The sequence below is a fragment of the Ranitomeya imitator genome, chromosome 3 (genome assembly GCF_032444005.1).
Source record: "Ranitomeya imitator isolate aRanImi1 chromosome 3, aRanImi1.pri, whole genome shotgun sequence".
Lineage (NCBI taxonomy): Eukaryota > Metazoa > Chordata > Amphibia > Anura > Dendrobatidae > Ranitomeya > Ranitomeya imitator.
The window spans coordinates 427,397,195-427,421,316 of record NC_091284.1 but is presented as its reverse complement, the minus strand read 5'-3'; the positions used below and the strand labels follow the sequence as shown (position 1 = coordinate 427,421,316).

The following is a 24,122-nucleotide window of genomic DNA, read 5'->3' as shown; positions in this document are numbered from 1 at the left end:
CTACTAGTCTCTAGATATGCTAGTAATCACACTTGTGTCTATTGTGCTAAACCTGCAAAAACGCCTAGTGTGAACTTAGTCCTAATGTATACATTTACAGTGTTTTTAGTCTTGTAGAAAAATATGTGCGTGCCTCAAAAGCTACTGAGGAACATTTGGAATACAGTTAAGAGATCAGCATAATACTCAAATTTGAAAGAAAAAAAAACAAAAATAAACCTGTAGGATAGAACACAGGCATTGTTTACTAACTGTTTTATTCTGGCTCCATTGCCATTTATGGGAGAATATATCTCACAAAGCAACCTACCAAATTACAAATAAAGTATGTAAATGTTGATGAAGAAAACCAATTCTGCATTGGGGGTACTCCATATTGTGGTATATTGTCCGACTGTTAGGGATGGCCGAACATCTAAAGCATATAAAGGCTTACGAGTTTCCCGATGGGAGAGGTTAGGGGAGATCAAGATTAGGAAATTGTATTTCCACTGCCTGGTCCTTTTGCCCTGGTGGAGAACTCAAAGTTTCAAACCGAGAGCATGTGCAGAACTTTGGGGATTCAGCCTTTTAAGAATTCAGCGATTGTTGCCTATAGGTTGTCCATCCCTCCTTCCCCCACCACCCCCAAGTACAGCACACAGACATTTTATTCTACGGGGCTAGACTGGGATGGTGCAGAGGGTGTACTCTAGTTCATTTTGTGCACAAAACTCAACCACTTATCATTGGGTTCATAACAGACAAAATCGCATGTGTTATTTGTCTCAGAAAAACTGCAAGGAAACTATCAGATTGTATAGCCAATTAAAAAAACAGACAATACACATGAGGGGAAAAAAAAGCAAATGGATGAAAAACAGTCCTTTTTTGCAGGTGTTTTTGCAGTAGTGAATACGATTTAAGACTTCTTAGCACAATACGTTTAAAAGTCAAATTTTAGCTTTAAGTTTCATTTCATGCTTAGGGATTGAAAACGTGATTTTAACCCCTTAGTGACCGAGCCAAATTTTTGAAATCTGACCAGTGTCACTTTATGTGGTAATAACTCTGCAACGCTTCAACAAATCCCAGTGATTTTGAGATTGTTTTTTCGTGACACATTCTACTTTATGATAATGGTAAATTTAGTTCAACATTTTTTGTGTTTATTTATAAAAAAAATCAAAAATTTGAGAAAAATGTTAAAAAATTAGCAATTTTCTAAATTTGAATGATTATCCCTTTAATCCATATAGTCATACAACAGCAAACCATTAATAAATAACATTTCCCACATGTCTGCTTTACATCAGGACCATTTGTAAAATGTTATTTTATTTTGTTAGCATTTTAGGAGGTTTAAAAACGTAGCAGCAATTTTTCATTTTTTCAAAGAAATTTACAAAATTTATTTTTTTAGGGACTTATCCATGTTTGAAGTGACTTTAGGGGTCCCATATATTGGGAAACCCCCAAACGTGATACCATTTTAAAAACAGCACCCCTAAACATATTGAAAACTGCTGTCAGGTAGTTTATTAACCCTTCAGGTGCTTTACAGGAATTAATGCAAAGTGGTATGACAGAAATTAAGGCCATGTTCACACAGTGCGTTTTTTACCGCGGAACCGCGGCGGTTTTGCCGCTGCGGTTCCGCGGCTGTTTTCCATGCAGGGTACAGTACACTGTACCCTATGGAAAACAGGACACACTGTGCACATGGTCCGGAAATTGTAAAAAAAAAGACGCGCTGAATAGCTCCCGGAAAAAAGAAGGAGCATGTCAATTCTTTTTCCGGAGCCGCAGCGGTTCTGCACCCATAGACCTCCATTGTGAGGTCCAAACCGCAGTAAAACCCGCAGATCAAAAATATATCTGCGGGTTTTACTGCGGTTTGATGTGCAGAACCGCTGCAGCAGGAAGTGCGGGGAGCGGGCGGAAGTGCGTGGGCGGAGTGTGGCTGCCCCCCCCGTGCTCCGATCCCGCCCCCCCGTGCTCCGATGCCCCCCCCCAGTGCTCCGATGCCCCCCCCCAGTGCTCTGATGCCCCCCCCGTGCCCTAATCTCCCCCCCTTATACTCACCCGGCGTCCCGGTGTCCGTCCGGCCGTCTTCTCCCTGGGCGCCGCCATCTTGCAAAATGGCGGGCGCATGCGCAGTGCGCCCGCCGAATCTGCCGGCCGGCAGATATGGCGGGCGCATGCGCAGTGCGCCCGCCGAATCTGCCGGCCGGCAGATTCGTTCCAAAGTGCATTTTGATCACTGAGATATAACCTATCTCAGTGATCAAAATAAAAAAATAGTAAATGACACCCCCCCCCCTTTGTCACCCCCATAGGTAGGGACAATAAAAAAAATAAAGAATTTTTTTTTTTTTTTTTTTTCACTAAGGTTAGAATAGGGGTAGGGGTAGGGTTAGGGGTAGGGTTAGGGTTAGGGGTAGGGTTAGGGTTAGGGGTAGGGTTAGGGTATTTTCAGCCATTTTAACCCTAAAAAAATTCCTAGAAAACACACAGACTCTGGCTAGAAAACTGCATCAAAAAAACGCATCAAAAAACGCATCAAAAAACGCATCAAAAACGGACCAAAAAAGGACCAAAAAAAGGACCTGCGTTTTCTGCCAAGAGCTGCAGTTTTTTAAAAAACAGTCAGGAAAAAAAAAGGATGGAAATCCTGAACGTGTGAACATACCCTTAAATGTGTATTTTTACCACCTAAATATTGCTAACTTCTAAACAGATTACTACAGCCGTCAGACTCTAAGGCCGCTATATGGTCATGAATTGCCATGGCAAACATCAGGACCGCAAAATCATGATCTGAGGGCACCAATTGGGATAAAGAGGAAGCCCCCACGCTCTGTTAACCATTTATAATGATGTAGTCACTATTGACAGCAGCATCTAAGGGGTTAAACAGATTTAGAAGGTGCAAATACTGATCGTGGCTGGTGCAGCAAGTTGTCAGCTATAGTGTACAGCCGACAGATGATGGATTGGCATCTGTATGGGGATACTATTCTCTTATATCTAAGGTCAGTTAAAAGACGTATTGGCGGTCATTAAGGGGTTAAACTCCATTAGGCCCTGTTTATACTGCGTTTCTTTAAATTTGGAATTCCCGCCTGAATGGCCCTAAAAATGGGATTCATATGAAGCCCCAATGGGGCCATAAACTGCAATGACACGAATGGAGTCACATGTGCAAACGGTCAGTATTTTACCTCAGTAATTGTAAGCCAAAACCAAGAGTGGAACAATCAGAGGAGAAGTGAATAGAAACATATGCACCACTTCTGGATTTATCACCCACTCCTGGTTTTGGCTTACAAACACTGAGGTAAAAAAAACTCACCAAACACTAAACATGTGCCCGTGGCCTAAGAATACTGCAGAACACTTCTAGAAGCAAAGTAGTTTATCTCTTAAGGACAGGTTAACATCTCGACCTAGTCACTGGACTGAAAATAGGACACTGATCCTATGAGAAGCCTCATGACAAACATCCAGCAATTTGGAAGCGTTCCAGACTGAAGCAGCATGCGTCCCAGCACTCGCTAAATACGGAGCACAGAGCAAGATTCACACCAGTCACATGAGGAACTCTCAAGGTCAGCTGGAACCACAGGAAGAATAACTAAGCCACATGAGCAGAAGATTTCCAAGGCGAGTGGACATCTCTGAGCAACCAGACATTAAATAAATGTGACATTAACATTAGTCTCCGACTACTTCTTTCCAGAAGTCTATGTCACTGGAACAAAATCTGCAAGTGCATGTATTTTAAGATTTCTGACCACATGCCTTGTGTTTCCAAGTAATACATGTAAGTCAAGGACAAATACAAGATTCAAAGAGGAGTCATTTAAGGGTATATTCAAAGACAGTTTATGTAGATTTTGAAGGTGTGTTTCAAAATCCATGAAACAAAAAATAAAGATCAAGTGAACATACTTTAAGACAGGGAGCACACCAAGACTTGCTGCGATTTTTTTCTATTCTCTGAACACATGGAGCTCCCATTTTAAAACCATCATCACCTATTAGCTACAGGGCTGAGTAGCTATAGCTAGTTTCTCTCGAAATTCAGAGATCCTGGCACATCTGTGCATTACAAGGACACTCCAGTGGGAAATGTACATGCTGAGCTAGCACTCTACGAAGGTTCCACAGAAAGTTTACTCACAGGTGACAGATGATCCCTGGTGGTCCAAGAAGCAGGACCACCCATGATCAGATTGTGGTTGAGAAACCCTTCCGACAGGGATTGTCCAAATCAGAAAAGCAGGGGGTTCAAGCAAAATAGAAAATCGATCAGATCTTACAGCAGTCAGGGCTTCAAGCTAAATTACATTGTTTTTTTTATTAAGAGCCATTTTTCAATTCCATCATGGCAGACTTTTTTTTTTTTTTTTTTTTTTTACAGAAATGACAGAACACCTTACTATTGATTTAAATTGTTGACAGAATGCCATATTACCTTCACATTTCATGACGGCAATTCAATTTTTTCCGCAAAATAAGTTCAACATCTCTGCAAGCAAAGAGAAATAAGAACTTGGTCTACCCATTCAACCTTTGAAAGTGTCAATTTAATTGCTTTTTGGTGGGTAATTTTTTTTTTTTAAATGGGGTTGTCCAGGATAAAGCTATTGACCTTTTCTTGGGATAGGTTATCATTCTGACCGGCGGGGTTTCAACACCCAGATCATTCACCCATCAGTTGATTTCACCTTTGGCGGCAGCCAGATGTAAACCGTGAATGAAGCAAGAGCAGCACAGCTCCATTCACTGTGTAGCGGCCGTTGACGTGAACTGCGGCTCCGCTTCCATTCACTTAGGAGCTTAGTTGCAGTTCTCAGCAACAGCCACTGCACAGTTAACAGTGAACAGATTCCAAAGCACTGGATGATTTTGACCCTTAGGTGCTGGTGGCATCCTCTACTTGACTATGTTATCTTTCATGCCATCTTGAGAAAAACTCAGATTTTCTCTTTGCACCATAAATAAGAGCGAGTGAATCAAATGTGCTATCCATCAAGAGCAGCGCTCCAATGTACAAGACCGGAAAGAAGAAAAAAAATGAATGGCACTGAGATTAAATGTAATGAGTTACTTACTGGTAAGGAGGAGTACACTCTGAATCATTGGCACATTGTGGGAGTGGAGTCACTTGGTGGAGGGTGTTTGCCAGAAGTAAAACATGGAGATAAATCCAAAAGGAGGAAGAAAGCAGCAACAATTCCGTTATATAACCCGTGGAAGCGTGTAGAACACGAAACGGCCGTCGTCCTTTCACTTGCACTGTCCCTGCCCTTATTACCTGGTCCATGAATTTATATTGGAAATAAAGGACTAAGGTTTATTCGTCACAAACGGAAGTGTTGCCACTTTCTTCTTCCTTTGGATTTAGCTCCAATGTACAAACTTACTCTTCTAGTTAGTTACACAAGTCTGTATTGCCAGACCAGACAAGCATTTTTTTTTCATGGTGGGGTCTAATAAGGGCAATAGTTCCCTTTCTATAAAAGCAAAGCTATTCCTCTATCCATGAATGCATTACGATCCTGTTTTTATCTAGGTCTGATTGTGCCCTGTGATTACCAGGGATTATATGCTCAAGACTTATGTAATTTAGAAGATTTATACATACAGCTCACACAACATGACAGCTAATGCAACTAATGGCCTTCCATTGTCTGACTCCGACATTCACTTCTCCAAAAAAAAAAAAAAAAATCACCGTGTACAGCGATGCATCTACAAAGGGCTCGGGGGAATATTACAGAACAATCAATCACGGAAGGAACAAGACTCCTCCACTGAAAATAATGCTAGTATTGTAAAAATAGAAAGGAAAAAAGAAAGAAATGAACAGGAAAATTCAGTTTGCTGTGCGAGCATGGTTGGTTACTGTATAGTGAAAACAACTAATAGGGCACAAGCTAAGCAGATGTTTTATTCAGGAGATAGTTCACTATTGGTGGGTTACTAATTATCAGCCACTGACACAAATGTCAGAGACCCATACCCACCTACACACAAAAAAAAACAAAAAAACAACAAGTTGCAATCCGTGATCATACTTAAACTATTTTACCTAAAAGGTATAATAGTTAAAATGTCCAGCAATGTGTCACATACTGGGCTGCATGCTATAGTTTTGATAAAATCACTGTAGTAATCAGCAGGAGATTATCACTCAGAGCAGGAGTGGGGAACCTCAGGCATGCGGGACTTAAGGTACCGTCACACTAGACGATATCGCTAGCGATCCGTGACGTTGCAGCGTCCTGGCTAGCGATATCGTCCAGTGAGACAGGCAGCAGCGATCAGGCCCCTGCTGTGCTGTCGCTGGTCGGGGAAGAAAGTCCAGAACTTTATTTCGTCGCTGGACTCCCCGCAGACATCGCTGAATCGGCGTGTGTGACACCGATTCAGCGATGTCTTCGCTGGTAACCAGGGTAAACATCGGGTAACTAAGCGCAGGGCCGCGCTTAGTAACCCGATGTTTACCCTGGTTACCATCCTAAAAGTAAAAAAACAAACGCTACATACTTACCTACCGCTGTCTGTCCTCGGCGCTCTGCTTCTCTGGTCTGGCTGTGAGCACAGCGACCGGAAAGCAGAGTGGTGACGTCACCGCTCTGCTTTCCGGCTGCCCGGCGCTCACAGCCAGACCAGAGAAGCAGAGCGCCGAGGACAGACAGCGGTAGGTAAGTATGTAGCGTTTGTTTTGTTACTTTTAGGATGGTAACCAGGGTAAACATCGGGTTACTAAGCGCGGCCCTGCGCTTAGTTACCCGATGTTTACCCTGGTTACCGGGGACCTCGGGATCGTTGGTCGCTGGAGAGCGGTCTGTGTGACAGCTCTCCAGCGACGCTGCAGCGATCCGGATCGTTGTCGGTATCGCTGCAGCGTCGCTAAGTGTAACGGTACCTTTAAACAGTCCGCAATGACCTTTCCACCGGCCCCGGGCAGATTCCAGGGGGCCATAATACTAAGGCAGGCAGCTGGGCCTATTTTCAAATTTTCTGTTTTTTTTTTTTTTTTTTTTTTTTTTTAAATCAAGTACATTTTTATTGGATTTTTAAACATTACAGATAGGAAAAACAGGATATCCAAACCAAAACATTTGAACCACAACTCTTCCTCCCCACAAAATCAAACCCACCATTATATTTCTTCTTACTTCTTCACTACTGATCATTGCGGCGCGTGCAATGAAAGATTACATTTCAAAGTCAGTACCAGCGTGAGAATGTACTTTGTGATCGGAGTTAGCACGCAATGCACTTCAGTCCTACAAGATGACTACAGCCCCATGTCTCCTCCCATGGCCGTCTACACCTCAGCCCCATGTCTCCTCCCGTGGCCGTCTACACCTCAGCCCCATGTCTCCTCCCGTGGCCGTCTACACCTCAGCCCCATGTCTCCTCCCGTGGCCGTCTACACCTCAGCCCCATGTCTCCTCCTGTGGCAGTCTATGCCACAGCCCCATGTCTCCTCCCGTGGCAGTCTATACCACAGCCCCATGTCTCCTCCTGTGGCCGTCTATGCCGCAGCCCCATGTCTCCTCCTGTGGCCGTCTATGCCGCAGCCCCATGTCTCCTCCTGTGGCCGTCTATGCCGCAGCCCCATGTCTCCTCCTGTGGCCGTCTATGCCGCAGCCCAATGTCTCCTCCCATGGCCGTCTACACCTCAGCCCCATGTCTCCTCCCGTGGCCGTCTACACCTCAGCCCCATGTCTCCTCCCGTGGCCGTCTACACCTCAGCCCCATGTCTCCTCCCGTGGCCGTCTACACCTCAGCCCCATGTCTCCTCCCGTGGCCGTCTACACCTCAGCCCCATGTCTCCTCCTGTGGCAGTCTATGCCACAGCCCCATGTCTCCTCCCGTGGCAGTCTATACCACAGCCCCATGTCTCCTCCTGTGGCCGTCTATGCCGCAGCCCCATGTCTCCTCCTGTGGCCGTCTATGCCGCAGCCCCATGTCTCCTCCTGTGGCCGTCTATGCCGCAGCCCCATGTCTCCTCCTGTGGCCGTCTATGCCGCAGCCCCATGTCTCCTTTAATGTATATACCAGCGTCTATTTTTCCTGTGTGACATAAAACACTTAATGCGTCTCCTATGTATAGTTCTTTACAAAACTTTATCATCGCAGCCAGTCACCTATGCTCCAGACAGCTGCAAATCTAGAAGAGCAACATCATCAATAGCACCTAACATCACACAAAAGAAAAAGCAGCTCCGGCCGTCACATTAGGGGAGTGTTAAATGTTTAACAAAATATACAGGGTAATTTTCAAGTTGATAATTCTGTACGGCCCAGGAAGTGTGGTATAAATATCCAAATGGCCTTTGGCAGAAAAAAAGGTTCCCCACTTAAAAGATTAGTAAACCTATTGCTGCATAATCCTTCATACTCATGAGCTGTGCATAACCTGACAACACTACTGTGGCAGCTTTCTGCCTATGCACAGTGTACACATGCTCACCAAGAAACGTGTGCATTGATTAGCATAACTACAACCACCGTAGCATAGGGGAAAACATGTAAAGGCAGAGGGAAAGTGGGAGAGTTCATTTAATATATGGCTTAGCTTACCTGGACATCATACAGAGCCACAATGTTTTCATGCTGTAGCTCCTAGATGGAGAAGAAGAGAAAAAGACAGGAGATCAGTTACCAGATAAGACAATACGTTTGGGGTTTTACTGCAACAGAGGCACAACCATTCCTGTGCTGCAGAACTGAACTTACGGTAAGTTAATATATGCTGAAAAATAATATTCACAAAAAGTTAATGTCAAAAGACATTTGTAAAGTTATAATCAGTGTGAGGAAGTAAGGGCCTGTACACCTAAAGCCTTATTCACAAGTCCACATGGCACGTGTGTGTTGCATTGGAACACAAGCTATCACATTTATTATTTATTTTTTACAGATACTACACATACCTATTATAATCTATGTTGCTATTCACATGTGCGCGTTTTTTCATGGACCGTGTCTCTCTGCAAAACACAGAGACTGGTCAGATTTTTTGGGGGCTTTACAGATGACGAGGGCCAATGTATGGCCCTGGCTGTGGAGGAAGAGGATGCTTTCCGCTGAGGGAGCAAGGTCAGGCGAGAAGAATTTATGCGGGGAAAAAAAAAAAAAAAATAAAAAAAATAAAAAAAAAAAATATATATATATATATATATATATATATATATATATATATATATATATATATATATATATATATATATATATATATATATATATATATATATATATATATACACACACACACACACACACACTAATTCACTGAGATAATGACTTTTGGGTATTCAATGGCTGCAAGCCATAAAAAAAAAATCAACATTAACAGAAATTAACAATTGAAGTAGATCACTCTTTTTGTAATGACTCTATATAATATGAGTTTCAGATAAATTAACTTTTTGATGATATTCTAATTTTGTGAGATGCACCTGTACATTGTAGTGGACCACCTTTTTAGTAATCCATTTCTTTTTCTTGCCCCAAGAACGTGTATAAGTACCAACATGTAAATGAGGCCCAATATGTATTAAGATCATCATAGGGTAATAATGTAGTCTGGCATATTGATGGTATAGGACTATGACCCCTAAGGTCATCTAGGGACAATGCACAAACACTAATGACTAAGCAAGTGCTTGAGTGGATCCAAAATCAGAAGAAAGCAAAAACTAACAAATAGCAAAGCAAAATGTTACTCACGAAAAAAAAAAATGTAGATGGGATGGATACAGACACTTGTATTCTGCCCTGCAGCTTGCATGGCTGTTAAATTATAGATCAATGATCTCTATGGTAACTGGAATGTCTGAAGATGCTGCCGATATCCGTAACACATGGTGATCCATTAGAAGGCGCTGGAAAGGTCAGAGAGGCCCGAGCGTGAAGACCAGAAGAGGAAGTCATCGTAAGAAGATGGGAGGCACCGGACCGGACCGCAGTGGGACCGCCCCTGGGTGAGTATAATATAACCTCTTTTTTTCCTCTTTCAGGTTACATCAGGGGCTTATCTAAGGCATTACAGAATGCTGTAGATGAGCCCCTGATGACGGTGGGCTTACCTCATCATCGATTTTGGGGGTTACAGGTTCCCTTTAATGTCACAAGCCCCCTATAAACTAGCACCCTTTAGGTTATGTGCACACTTTGCGGATTTTGCTGTGGATCCGCAGCAGCTTTCCATGCGTTTACAGTACAATGTAAACCTATGAAAAAAAGCAATCCGCAGTGCCCATGCTGCGAGTTACATTACGCAGCATGTCAATTCTTTGTGCGGATTCCGCAGCGATTTACACCTGCTCCACAATAGGAATCCGCAGGTGTAAAACCGCAGGTGGAATCCGCATAAAAACCGTGGTAAATCCGCAGGTAAAACGCAGAGCCTTTTACCTGCGGATTTCTAAAATGAGCTGCGGAAAAACCCGCAGAGCTCCTTTCTACGTGTGCAGATACCCTTAGTGTCTATCATGTGGCACTAAAGGGTGTTTAACCTTATTTAACCTAATAAATAAGAAAACACCCTGGGGTTCAACAAATCTTTAATAACTAGCTAAGTGAAAGCAGACAGCTGTGGGTAGGTGTTATTAGTCTGGGAAGGGGCTAATAAACATGGAGCTTCCCTGTCTATTAATATCAGCTCACAGTTGACTGCTTAGCCTTTACTGGTTATTAAAAAGAGAGACATCAACTAATTAGAATTCGTATTTAAGCAGTCCTCTACATCATGCGGTTCACATTTTGACATCATGAGACCAAGAAGACACCTAACAATTGATTAACAGTACCTTGCCATTGCGAGGCTCCAAACAGGATGTTCTCAGAAGGAAGTGGCCACTCAGCTTAGCGTGTCACAAAGTGAAATCAGCAGGTTGCAACAAAGATTAAGAGAGACTGGAAAAGTCACAGAAAAAATCCGTTGGCCACATGCCACACTGATGACCGCTTCATTGTGAACAATTCCATTCGCAATAGGATGATGAATGCCACACAACTACAGGTATATTTAAGGGAGGTGAGAGGCACCCAAGTTTCAAATCATATGAAACAGTTTACATCAGTATGGTCTGCGTGCTAGATGACCTGCAAAAGCTACCTCACTACACCACCAAGTACAAGAGTCATCGTCTTGCAAGGCCCAGGGAGTATCTACGGTTGACGATGGACCAGTATGCCTCTCTGCTGTTCATTGATGAAAGTCCATTCACACTGAGCAGAAATGATAATCACCAAAGATGTTGAAGACGTCAAGGAGAGCACTATGCATCAGCCACTATTGTCACCACTATTGGTGGTGGTGATGTAAGTATGAGCAATACAGAACTGGCCTAAAGTTTGTGAATGGTACAGTGACAAGCCCATACTACTTACTTGAACAACATCATTAATCCAGTCATTGTGCCTCTGCACAAACACTAACTCAATTTCATCGTCACGGGAGACACTGCTCCAGTTCAGAGGTCCCATTAGGGAACGGCTGCTGGAGACTGGCATACCTTAAATGAAATGGCCTGCTCTTTCTCCAGACCTGAATCCCATAAAAAACATATGGGATCAGCTACGTCGCCATGTAGAGGCTCGTAACTCTGCTCACAGAACCTCAATAACCTGATGACCGCCTTTCAAGAAGAGTGGGATGCCATATCTCAGACAATAACTTAACTTGTGAACAGCACGAGACGTCGTTCACGATAAAATATCACTGTAGTGCGATATTTAAGTTTTCCATAAATTTCGCCTGAAAGCCAAATATTTCTTTTGTGAGTAAAGTATTTCTATCTATTCTATTTTGACGGTTCGGGCTGTGAATTTACTGTACTCAGCTGATAAAATGTTGTCTTTCCTTTGAGATGTGGACAGAAAAATTGGATGACACACATGGTTCGTTGTGCAAGGAGATTTTTTTTCCCCTCGCACCCATTGGCTTGGATTGGTGAGTGAGATCAGCAGCATGTTGCAATTTTTTACTCAGCAAAATCCGAGCTGAAAAAAACCCAAAAAACGCAGATAAGCACTGACTCATTAACGAACATTGATTTGAATGCAATGCAATGTTTTCGGGCTTCTACACAGTTGTGAGCGAGGCATAACAGATTCGAGCTGAGAATGAACGTGCACTCTATAAAACTAATGGAAACTACAGATATTCATGAGCCTAAAGGTACCGTCACACTCAGCAACTTTCCAACGATCACGACCAGCGATACGACCTGGCCGTGATCGTTGGAAAGTCCTTGTGTGGTCGCTGGAGAGCTGTCACACAGACAGCTCTCTCCAGCGACCAACGATGCCGAAGTCCCCGGGTAACCAGGGTAAACATCGGGTTACTAAGTGCAGGGCCGCGCTTAGTAACCCGATATTTACCCTGGTTACCATTGTAAAAAAAAAAAAAAAAACAGTACATACTCACATTCCGATGTCTGTGACGTTCCTCGCCGTCAGCTTCCCTGCACTGACTGTCAGTGCCGGCCGTAAAGCAGAGCACAGCGGTGACGTCACCGCTGTGATTTACGGCCGGCGCTCACAGTCAGTGCGGGAAGCTGACGACAAGGGACGTGACAGACACCGGAATGTGAGTATGTAGTGTTTTTTTTTTTTACATTTACAATGGTAACCAGGGTAAACATCGGGTTACTAAGCGCGGCCCTGCGCTTAGTAACCCGATATTTACCCTGGTTACCAGTGAACACATCACTGGATCGGCGTCACACACGCTGATCCAGCGATGTCAGCGGGTGATCCAGCGACGAAATAAAGTTCTGGCCTTCTAGCTCCGACCAGCGATGTCACTGCAGGATCCAGATCGCTGCTGCGTGTCAAACACAACGATATCGCTATCCAGGACGCTGCAACGTCACGGATCGCTATCGTTATCGTTGTTCAGTGTGAAGGTACCTTAAGTCAAGTCAGAACTTGGGGTCGTTTACCAAGACTCCCCCACTTTGAGGTCACACAACATTGCAGATTGTAGCTAATTTAGTGATAAAATGCACAATTGGTGGAGAAGGGTTGAATTTGATGGACCCAAGTCTTTATTGAACCCATGCAACAGCTCCTAGACATTGAATAAAGTAATCTTGTGACATGTCTAATTACCTCAGCGGATAATACAACTGGAAAGATTGTCACAAGACAACTCCACATTCTCTCTCCACTGTACATTTTTATTCTAATGATACATTAGGTGTTTTTCTAGCCATTAGCGATTTTAGACACATTCGAGTCAGTGAGCCGATCTACGAAGGCTTATAACCACTGAACAATCATCTGTCAGTCAGATTCCTATATGTAGAGGGGAGTGGAAAATTGTGAGAATACAGTAGGAGGTAAGACCACAGGGAGAGGAGGAGAGCAGCTCGGCTAACTATTATTGTGTTTTGGAGTCTGTGAAGCATGACTCCCACGCTGTCAGCCCTGGATGTTTAAAATAGTAAGCAACTTGATGGCAGGAATCAGATCAGACAGCATGTGACCAGGATTCCAGCCTCCGGATGGTTACTAGGCTTCTTACAGTTAGAGCTCGTACATGTGACCCATTTTCTTGTACGAATGCCATCTGTAGTCTTCACGAATAGCACTCGTACTTATAATATTCTGAGACCGGTACGATTTTGATCTTAAGGGGTGTGGGATGCGATCAAATGCATGCCTATTGGTCAGTGAAGAAAAGGAAAAAATGGACCACACTTGGATGACAACCAAATGCGGGTCAATTTTGGCAGACTCCACATATGGGAAAAACTGATGCCTCTCTGACCAATAACCTGATCAGAATAACTGGTCTGTTTCTTGTATGTGGGGAAATGAATGAAGTGAATCGACCCCTACCCCTCTCACAACCTTCTTTTCTCTTCCACGCTTTTACCTTCCTCACTCATTTACCGCCAAGTCTTCTCCCGAGTATCCACCATACTCTGCAATTTGGTGTCCCAACATGTCTGAAATTTCAGATGAAACGTGAAATTGCATCTCTTTAGCAAGCTTACAGCTTGCAATAACCCACCTCATCACCACCACAGCCACCCAGTCTACTGTCTCCTTCCCCATTATCAGGTAGACTGTAAGCCCATAAAGGCTGGGCCTTCTACCTGTCATTGTTAGCTAGTTGTTGGAATCAATGGTGCTCTAAAAATAATAATAATGAATAATACCACCTTGAAGGTCTGCCTATCCTGTAGATCCTATCTTGTAGATTGTAAGCTTGCAAGCAGGGACCTCACCCCTAATGTCACTGTTTAAATTGTCTTAACTCGTACCGAATTTATTGTCTGTACATGTCCATCTTAATAGTAAAGTGCTGCGGAATATGTTGGCGCTATATAAATTATTATTATCCTTTATGATGGCCCTAGGATGCTGAATAAATAATAAAAAAAAAATCTATACACTTACTTGTGATGAGCGAGTGTGCTCGGGTAAGGTGTTATCCAAGCGTGCTCTGTCCTAACACAGTGTCTTGGGCTTGCTCGAATACAATGCTTGAGTTCCCGCAGCTGCAGGTCTCACGCATGTTCAAAGGCAGCAACACATGCAGGGATTGCCTAACAAACAGGGAATCTGCCTGTGTTGCAGCTGTATAAAAAAATAAATAAATAAAAAAATTTAAAAAAAAAAGGGAAAAAAAACAAAAACAAAACAAACAAAAAAAAAAAAAACACCACCACACGAGTCTTATAGTAGGCCATAAAAATTATCTTGTTTATAATCTCAATTTTAAGGGTCCCCCCCCCCCGAAATAATAAAATTAGATGTCATTGCTTTGGGGTGCAGCCGCCTACTCTGCACTTAAAGTGGAGTAGACACTAGAGTTGAGCGACCTTGACCTTTTTAGAGTCGAGCCGGGTTTCGCGAAACCCGACTATCTCAAAAGTCGGGTCGAGTGAAATCGGCCGATTATGACGTAAAGTCGGGATCGACCGAAACACGAAACCCAATGCAAGTCAATGGGGCAGCATAGTCGGCAGTGAGTGGGGGCCAGGAAAACACCTAGAGTGCCCATTTTAATGTCAAAACCATCCATTCTTCTTAATGAAGCTTGTCAAGCGTAATTTACCTTATAATAATTGGAAGGCATTTGAAATTGGGGGTCATTTGGCTAAAGTTGTGGTGGGTAGGGCTGGTTCAAGTAATTAGTGGGCCCAGGAAATCTGGACCACGTCACGGCAGTGGAGCAGGGAGAGGTAAGTATTTCAACTTTGCAAGTGCTGTGATCCTGAGCAAGCAGGGGGGGCCCACTCGTTGGCATTGGCACTGGCACAGGGCCCCTCAAAGTACAGCGGTGTGTTTGCACGGCGGGGGCGCCTCCCACCGGCAGCAACACTTTTGCGTACCATGAGAGGCCCTGTGCCAGTGACGTCGCCAACTAGTATTCCTCCCCCCACCTGATGAAGGAACCTGCACTTTCATCTGCACCTTCCTGTTTGTCCCCGTGTAAGGTGGTATGGTATGCGGGAAGGGGGACCTGACTTTCAGCAGGGTCACAATCTTGCAGTGTAGCGTGCACGGGAAATGTTGCGTTATGGGTCAATGTACCAGCAGACTCATCTATCACTGGCTGGGCAATGGGCAGGATGAGGAGGAAACACAGATATAGGCCCAAAGAATAAAGTGGGCTAAATGCAGTTCAAAATTGGTAACACAGGACTAATCAGGGGGCATTGCAGTGGAGGACAACTGGAATGAGAGGCTGACACAGAGAGTAGGCCCAAATCAGTAAGTAGTCGAAATGCAGTTCAAAATTGGCAACAGTAGTAAACAGGCGGCACAGCTTTGTTCAGTGGAGGAGAACAGCAAGGAGTGGCAGACACCGATAGTAGGCCCCAACCCAACTAGTAGGCCAAATGCAGTCTAACATTAACAACTACTTAACGAGCGCCTGAAAACAGAATTTCAGGACAGGAAACCAGGAGAACAGCAAGGAGCGGCAGACACCGATAGTAGGCCCCAAACCAACTAGTACGCCAAATGCAGTTGTTCCGTTTAACCACAATTTAATGAGAGCCTGAAGATATAAGTTCAGGAAAGGCAACCTGGAGAACACCTTGGAGTGGAACACACCATCTCTCTACACCCCATACCCAATTTGTAGGCCTAATGCAGCGTAGTTTCCAACAACTGCTAAACGAGAGCCGGAAGATCGAAGCAATGGAGAGGAAACCTGGGGAACACCTTGGAGTGTAACACACCATCTCTCTACACCCCATACCCAATTTGTAGGCCTAATGCAGCGTAGTTTCCAACAACTACTAAACGAGAGCCGGAAGATCGAAGCAATGGAGAGGAAACCTGGGGAACACCTTGGAGTGTAACACACCATCTCTCTACACCCCATACCCAATTTGTAGGCCTAATGCAGCGTAGTTTCCAACAACTACTAAACGAGAGCCGGAAGATCGAAGCAATGGAGAGGAAACCTGGGGAACACCTTGGAGTGGAACACACCATCTCTCTACACCCCATACCCAATTTGTAGGCCCAATGCAGCGTAGTTTCCAACAACTACTAAACGAGAGCCGGAAGATCGAAGCTCAGGAAAGGCAACCTGGGGAACACCTTGGAGTGTAACAAACCCTCTCTCTACACCACGGAAGGGCTGATTCTTAGGAAGGAAGGCTGTCGGAAAGAAACATTTGTAATGAATGTTTATTTGCAATGTGGTTTTGACTTACTCTATTTTTTTGGTAAATAATGATTTTATTATTTTCATTGTTTTGCATCTTCTTGACAATAATATAAAGAAGACGCGACAGGACAACACTCGGTGGATGCCATATCTGTGTTTAAAATTGAAAAAACCTTTCAGTTAACTACTTGCAGGAGAAAGTTATTGTAGCTGGTGGCCATTTTTAGTACTGTACCAGATTTTTGTTGTATGTGTTTGTTTTTAATGTTAAAATGTCTGCATTTGATATCTCTCCAGTATTTTCTTTTTTATAAGCAAAATACTTATTTTTATATTTTCTGATGTTGGTTCCAGGGGTACACGGGCAGCAGTGGTGTGGTCAGTGGAGGCCTAGTGGAAGGAGTGACCGCAGACAGGCATCGAAGGCCTAAAATAATAACACATGGCTGTAGGCAATTTTAAATTGGTTCCAGGGGTACACGGGCAGCAGTGATGTGGTCAGTGGAGGCCTAGTGGAAGGAGTGACCGCAGACAGGCATCGAAGGCCTAAAATAATAACACATGGCTGTAGGCAATTTTAAATTGGTTCCAGGGGTACACGGGCAGCAGTGGTGTGGTCAGTGGAGGCCTAGTGGAAGGAGTGACCGCAGACAGGCATCGAAGGCCTAAAATAATAACACATGGCTGTAGGCAATTTTAAATTGGTTCCAGGGGTACACGGGCAGCAGTGGTGTGGTCAGTGGAGGCCTAGTGGAAGGAGTCACCGCAGACAGGCATCGAAGGCCTAAAATAATAACACATGGCTGTAGGCAATTTTAAATTGGTTCCAGGGGTACACGGGCAGCAGTGGTGTGGTCAGTGGAGGCCTAGTGGAAGGAGTCACCGCAGACAGGCATCGAAGGCCTAAAATAATAACACATGGCTGTAGGCAATTTTAAATTGGTTCCAGGGGTACACGGGCAGCAGTGGTGTGGTCAGTGGAGGCCTAGTGGAAGGAGTGACCGCAGACAGGCATCGAAGGCCTAAAATAATAACACATGGCTGTAGGCAATTTTAAATTGGTTCCAGGGGTACACGGGCAGCAGTGGTGTGGTCAGTGGAGGCCTAGTGGAAGGAGTCACCGCAGACAGGCATCGAAGGCCTAAAATAATAACACATGGCTGTAGGCAATTTTAAATTGGTTCCAGGGGTACACGGGCAGCAGTGGTGTGGTCAGTGGAGGCCTAGTGGAAGGAGTGACCGCAGACAGGCATCGAAGGCCTAAAATAATAACACATGGCTGTAGGCAATTTTAAATTGGTTCCAGGGGTACACGGGCAGCAGTGGTGTGGTCAGTGGAGGCCTAGTGGAAGGAGTGACCACAGACAGGCATCGAAGGCCTAACATAACAAAAATGTCAATACAATGGTATTGTCAGTGGCAGGCATTGAAGGATGTCAGCGCATAGACTAAACATTGGTGGAGCTGTGAGATAATTTTGCAAGTGGTAGAGCACTGTTTGAGCTGGGGTGGGGGGAAACTGTCTTGTGGCCGGCGGTACAGGCCCAGGGCCCCTCATATTACAACGGTGTGTCTGACGTTGGGTGCGCACCACCACCGCCAGAGACACTTTATTGTACTAGGAGGGACCCAGTGGCAGTGCCGTCGACCAAAAGCGGGCTCACCCACCTCTTCAGACAAACTGCACTCTCACGGGTGCTGTCGCCAAGTGTCGATACCACGGCCCCGTGTGGGGAGTTTGGCCATTTAGTGAGGTGTAAACATGTCGTATGCTGGACAATCAGGTGCAGAAAATTACGAGATTGGAAAAGGCATTCAGAATAGTCCACAGGCAAGACCTTTTCATAGGAAAGCTAGGTGTCAGCCGGGCAAGGTGGGGCAAAAGATTTCGAAATCCAGTTGTGGTTCATTTTAATGAAGGTTAGATCATCTACATTTTGGGTAGCCAGACGAGTCCTTTTTTCTGTTAGTATTGAACCTGCAGCACTGAATACTCTTTCTGATAGGACACTAGCTGCCGGGCAAGCAAGCTCCTGCAATGCATATTCTGCCAATTCTGGCCAGGTGTCTAATTTTGACGCCCAGTAATCAAATGGGAATGACGGTTGAGGGAGAACATCGATAAGGGATGAAAAATAGTTTGTAACCATACTGGACAAATGTTGTCTCCTGTCACTTTGAATTGATGCTGCAGTACCTGTCCTGTCTGCGGTCATAGCAAAATCACTCCACAACCTGGTCAGAAAACCCCTCTGGCCAACGCCACTTCTGATTTCTGCCCCTCTAACTCCTCTGGTCTGCTGGCCCCTGCAGCTCGTGTGAGAACGATCACGGGCGCTGTGTGCAGGGAATGCCAGAAGCAAACGGTCAACAAGAGTTGATTGTTTGGTTGCTAATATTAGTTCCAAGTTCTCATGTGGCATTATATTTTGCAATTTGCCTTTATAGCGAGGATCAAGGAGGCAGGCCAACCAGTAATCGTCATCATTCATCATTTTAGTTATGCGTGTGTCCCTTTTGAGGATACGTAAGGCATAATCCGCCATGTGGGCCAAAGTTCCAGTTCTCAAATCTGCGGTTGTGCTTGGTTGAGGGGCAGTTTCAGGCAAATCCACGTCACTTGTGTCCCTCCAAAAACCAGAACCCGGCCTTGCCGCGCCACCAATTTCCAGTGGCCCCGGAAAAGCTTCCTCATTAAAAATATAATCATCCCCATCATCCTCCTCGTCCTCCTCCTCCTCTTCGCCCGCTACCTCGTCCTGTACACTGCCCTGGCCAGACAATGGCTGACTGTCATCAAGGCTTTCCTCTTCCTCAGCTGCAGACGCCTGATCCTTTATGTGCGTCAAACTTTGCATCAGCAGACGCATTAGGGGGATGCTCATGCTTATTATGGCGTTGTCTGCACTAACCAGCCGTGTGCATTCCTCAAAACACTGAAGGACTTGACACATGTCTTGAATCTTCGACCACTGCACACCTGACAACTCCATGTCTGCCATCCTACTGCCTGCCCGTGTATGTGTATCCTCCCACAAAAACATAACAGCCCGCCTCTGTTCACACAGTCTCTGAAGCATGTGCAGTGTTGAGTTCCACCTTGTTGCAACGTCTATGATTAGGCGATGCTGGGGAAGGTTCAAAGAACGCTGATAGGTCTGCATACGGGTGGAGTGTACGGGCGAACGGCGGATATGTGAGCAAAGTCCACGCACTTTGAGGAGCAGGTCGGATAACCCCGGATAACTTTTCAGGAAGCACTGCACCACCAGGTTTAAGGTGTGAGCCAGGCAAGGAATGTGTTTCAGTTGGGAAAGGGAGATGGCAGCCATGAAATTCCTTCCGTTATCACTCACTACCTTGCCTGCCTCAAGATCTACAGTGCCCAGCCACGACTGCGTTTCTTTCTGCAAGAACTCGGACAGAACGTCCGCGGTGTGTCTGTTGTCGCCCAAACACTTCATAGCCAATACAGCCTGCTGACGTTTGCCAGTAGCTGGCAAATAATGGGAGACCTGGTGTGCAACAGTGGCAGCTGCGGATGGAGTGGTTGTGCGACTGCGGTCTGTGGACGAGCTCTCGCTTCTGCAGGAGGACGAAGAGGAGGAGGAGGGGGTGCGAACGGCTACAGCCAATTGTTTCCTAGACCGTGGGCTAGGCAGAACTGTCCCAAACTTGCTGTCCCCTGTGGACCCTGCATCCACCACATTTACCCAGTGTGCCGTGATGGACACGTAACGTCCCTGGCCATGCCTACTGGTCCATGCATCTGTTGTCAGGTGCACCTTTGTGCTCACAGATTGCCTGAGTGCATGGACGATGCGCTCTTTAACATGCTGGTGGAGGGCTGGGATGGCTTTTCTGGAAAAAAAGTGTCGACTGGGTAGCTCGTAGCGTGGTACAGCGTAGTCCATCAGGGCTTTGAAAGCTTCGCTTTCAACTAACCGGTAGGGCATCATCTCTAACGAGATTAGTCTAGCTATGTGTGCGTTCAAACCCTGTGTACGCGGATGCGAGGCTAAGTACTTCCTTTTTCTAACCATAGTCTCATGTAGGGTGAGCTGGACTGGAGAGCTGGAGATCGTGGAACTAGCGGGGGTGCCGGTGGACATGGCAGACTGAGAGACGGTGGGAGATGGTATTGTTGCCACCGGTGCCCTAGATGCAGTGTTTCCTACTACGAAACTGGTGATTCCCTGACCCTGACGGCTTTGGCCTGGCAAAGAAACCTGCACAGATACTGCAGGTGGTGCGGAAAATGGTGGCCCTACACTGCCGGAAGGGATGTTGCGTCGCTGACTAGCTTCATTGGCCGAGGGTGCTACAACCTTAAGGGACGTTTGGTAGTTAGTCCAGGCTTGCAAATGCATGGTGGTTAAATGTCTATGCATGCAACTTGTATTGAGACTTTTCAGATTCTGTCCTCTGCTTAAGGTAGTTGAACATTTTTGACAGATGACTTTGCGCTGATCAATTGGATGTTGTTTAAAAAAATGCCAGACTGCACTCTTTCTAGCATCGGATACCTTTTCAGGCATTGCAGACTGAGCTTTAACCGGATGGCCACGCTGTCCTCCAACAGGTTTTAGCTTTGCCACGCGTTTTGGGCAAGATACGGGCCCGGCAGATGGAACCTGTTGCGATGTTGATGCCTGCTGCGGCCCCTCCTCCTCCGCTTCAGAACTGCTGCCGCCTGCACCCTGTTCCCCCAATGGCTGCCAATCGGGGTCAAGAACTGGGTCATCTATTACCTCTTCTTGTAGCTCGTGTGCAACTTCGTCTGTGTCACCGTGTCGGTCGGTGGTATAGCGTTCGTGATGGGGCAACATAGTCTCATCAGGGTCTGATTCTTGATCAGCACCCTGCGAGGGCAATGTTGTGGTCTGAGTCAAAGGACCAGCATAGTAGTCTGGCTGTGGCTGTGCATCAGTGCACTCCATGTCAGATTCAACTTGTAATGGGCATGGACTGTTAACTGCTTCACTTTCTAAGCCAGGGACGGTATGTGTAAAGAGCTCCATGGAGTAACCCGTTGTGTCGCCTGCTGCATTCTTCTCTGTTGTTGTTTTTGCTGAAGAGGACAAGGAAGCGACTTGTCCCTGACCGTGAACATCCACTAACGACGCGCTGCTTTGACATTTACCAGTTTCACGAGAGGAGGCAAAAGAGCTAGAGGCTGAGTCAGCAAGATAAGCCAAAACTTGCTCTTGCTGCTCCGGCTTTAAAAGCGGTTTTCCTACTCCCAGAAAAGGGAGCGTTCGAGGCCTTGTGTAGCCAGACGACGAACCTGGCTCCACAGCTCCAGACTTAGGTGCAATATTTTTTTTCCCACGACCAGCTGATGCTCCACCACTATCACTACCCTCAATACCAGCTGACAATGAACGCCCCCGGCCACGACCTCTTCCACCATACTTCCTCATTGTTTTAAAAACGTAAACAAACTAACGGTATTTGTTGCTGTCACACAAATTACACGGTGAGCTATAACTTCAGTATGATTTAGCTACCTCTTTACAGGTGAGTGAGACCACAACGAAAATCAGGCACAATGTTACACACTCTGTTGTTGGTGGCAACAAATGAGAGAGATGCCACACACGCAGGACTGTCACTGAAGCACAAATGTAAATATTAATCTCCCACTGATTTGATTTTTTTTTTTTTTCAGGGAGACTTTAGGAAAAAAAAATAATAGAATAAAATGATTTTTTCAGGAAGAATTTAGAAACCAAATAAAATAAAATTATTTTTTCAGGGAGAATTTAGAAAACAAATAAAACAAAAAAAGGCTTTCTATGGCCCACTGAGTGAGAGATGACGCACACAGGAGTCAGGAGTGGCACACAAGCCCAGAGGCCAATATTTATCTCCCACTGATTGATGTAGTGATTTTTTCAGGTAGATTTTGGAACCCAAATCAAGCTAAAAAAAATAATAGGCTTTCTATGGCCCACAATTGGAGAGAGAGAGAGAGAGAGAGAGAGAGAGAGATGGCACACCCAGGAGTCAAGACTGGCACACAAGCAGAAAGGGCAATATTAATCTCCCACTGATTTGTTTTTTTTTTTTTTTTTTTTCAGGGAGACTTTAGGAAAAAAAAAAAAAAAATAGAATAAAATGATTTTTTCAGGAAGAATTTAGAAACCAAATAAAATAAAATGATTTTTTCAGGGAGAATTTAGAAAACAAATAAAAAAAAAAAAAAGGCTTTCTATGGCCCACTGAGTGAGAGATGACGCACACAGGAGTCAGGAGTGGCACACAAGCCAAGAGGCCAATATTTATCTCCCACTTTTTTTTTTTGTTCCAGGGAAAATTTATAAACCCAATAAAAAAAATAATAAATAGGCTTTCTATGGCCCACTATCTGAGAGACAGAGAGAGATTGCACGCTTAGGACTGGCACACAAGCCCAAAGGCCAATATTAATCTCCCTTTTTTTTTTAAGGGAGAATTTATAAAACCAAAAAAAAATAAATAAATAGGCTTTCTATGGCCCACTATTTGTGAGAGAGATGGCACGCTCAGGACTGGCACACAAGCCCAGAGGCCAATATTAATCTCCCACTTTTTTTTTTTTTTCCAGGGAAAATTTATAAACCCAATAAAAAAAATAATAAATAGGCTTTCTATGGCCCACTATCTGAGAGAGAGAGATGGCACGCTTAGGACTGGCACACAAGCCCAAAGGCCAATATTAATCTCCCACTGATTGATTTATTGATTTTTTCAGGTAGAATTTAGAACCCAAATAAAGCAAAAAAAAAAAAAAAAATGGGCTTTCTATGGCCCACTGAGTGAGTGATGATGCACACAGGAGTCAGGAGTGGCACACAAGCCCTGAGGCCAATATTTTTCTCCCACTGATTGATGTAGTGATTTTTTCAGGTAGATTTTATAACCCAAATCAAGCAAAAAAATAAATAGGCTTTCTATGGCCCACTGAGTGCGAGATGACACAGACAGGGATGGCACTCTAGCAGAAATGTCAATCTTAATCTCCCACAAAAAAAAACAAAAAAAACAGGGAGTGTCCTTCAATTACTATCTCCCTGCAGTAATCTCAGCCAGGTATGGCAGGCAGCAATAAGGAGTGGACTGATGCACAAATTAAATAAAAAGTGTGTACAAACCAAAAAGATAGCTGTGCAGAAAGGAAGGAACAAGAGGATTTGTGCTTTGAAAAAAGCAGTTGGTTTGCACAGCGGCGTACACACAGCAATGCAGCTATCAGGGAGCCTTCTAGGGCAGCCCAATGAGCTACAGCGCTGAGGGGGAAAAAAAAAAAAAAAATGTAGCTTCCACTGTCCCTGCACACCGAAGGTGGTGTTGGGCAGTGGAAATCGCTACAGCACAAGCGGTTTGGTGGTTAATGGACCCTGCCTAACGCTATCCCTGCTTCTGACGAAGCGGCAGCAACCTCTCCCTAAGCTCAGATCAGCAGCAGTAACATGGCGGTCGGCGGGAA

At 44.9% G+C, this 24,122-nt stretch overlaps 1 protein-coding gene across 2 annotated transcripts in view; it reads right to left on the bottom strand.

The window, feature by feature from the left end:
* The window catches only part of ULK2 (unc-51 like autophagy activating kinase 2), a 168,031-nt gene that overhangs the window by 130,923 nt on the left and 12,986 nt on the right, over positions 1 to 24,122 (bottom strand). For both annotated transcript variants that reach the window (XM_069757236.1, XM_069757238.1), the window contains exon 3: positions 8,587 to 8,628. In XM_069757236.1, coding sequence (XP_069613337.1) covers positions 8,587 to 8,628 — 42 coding nt within the window. The remainder of the gene's footprint in view (positions 1 to 8,586; positions 8,629 to 24,122) is intronic.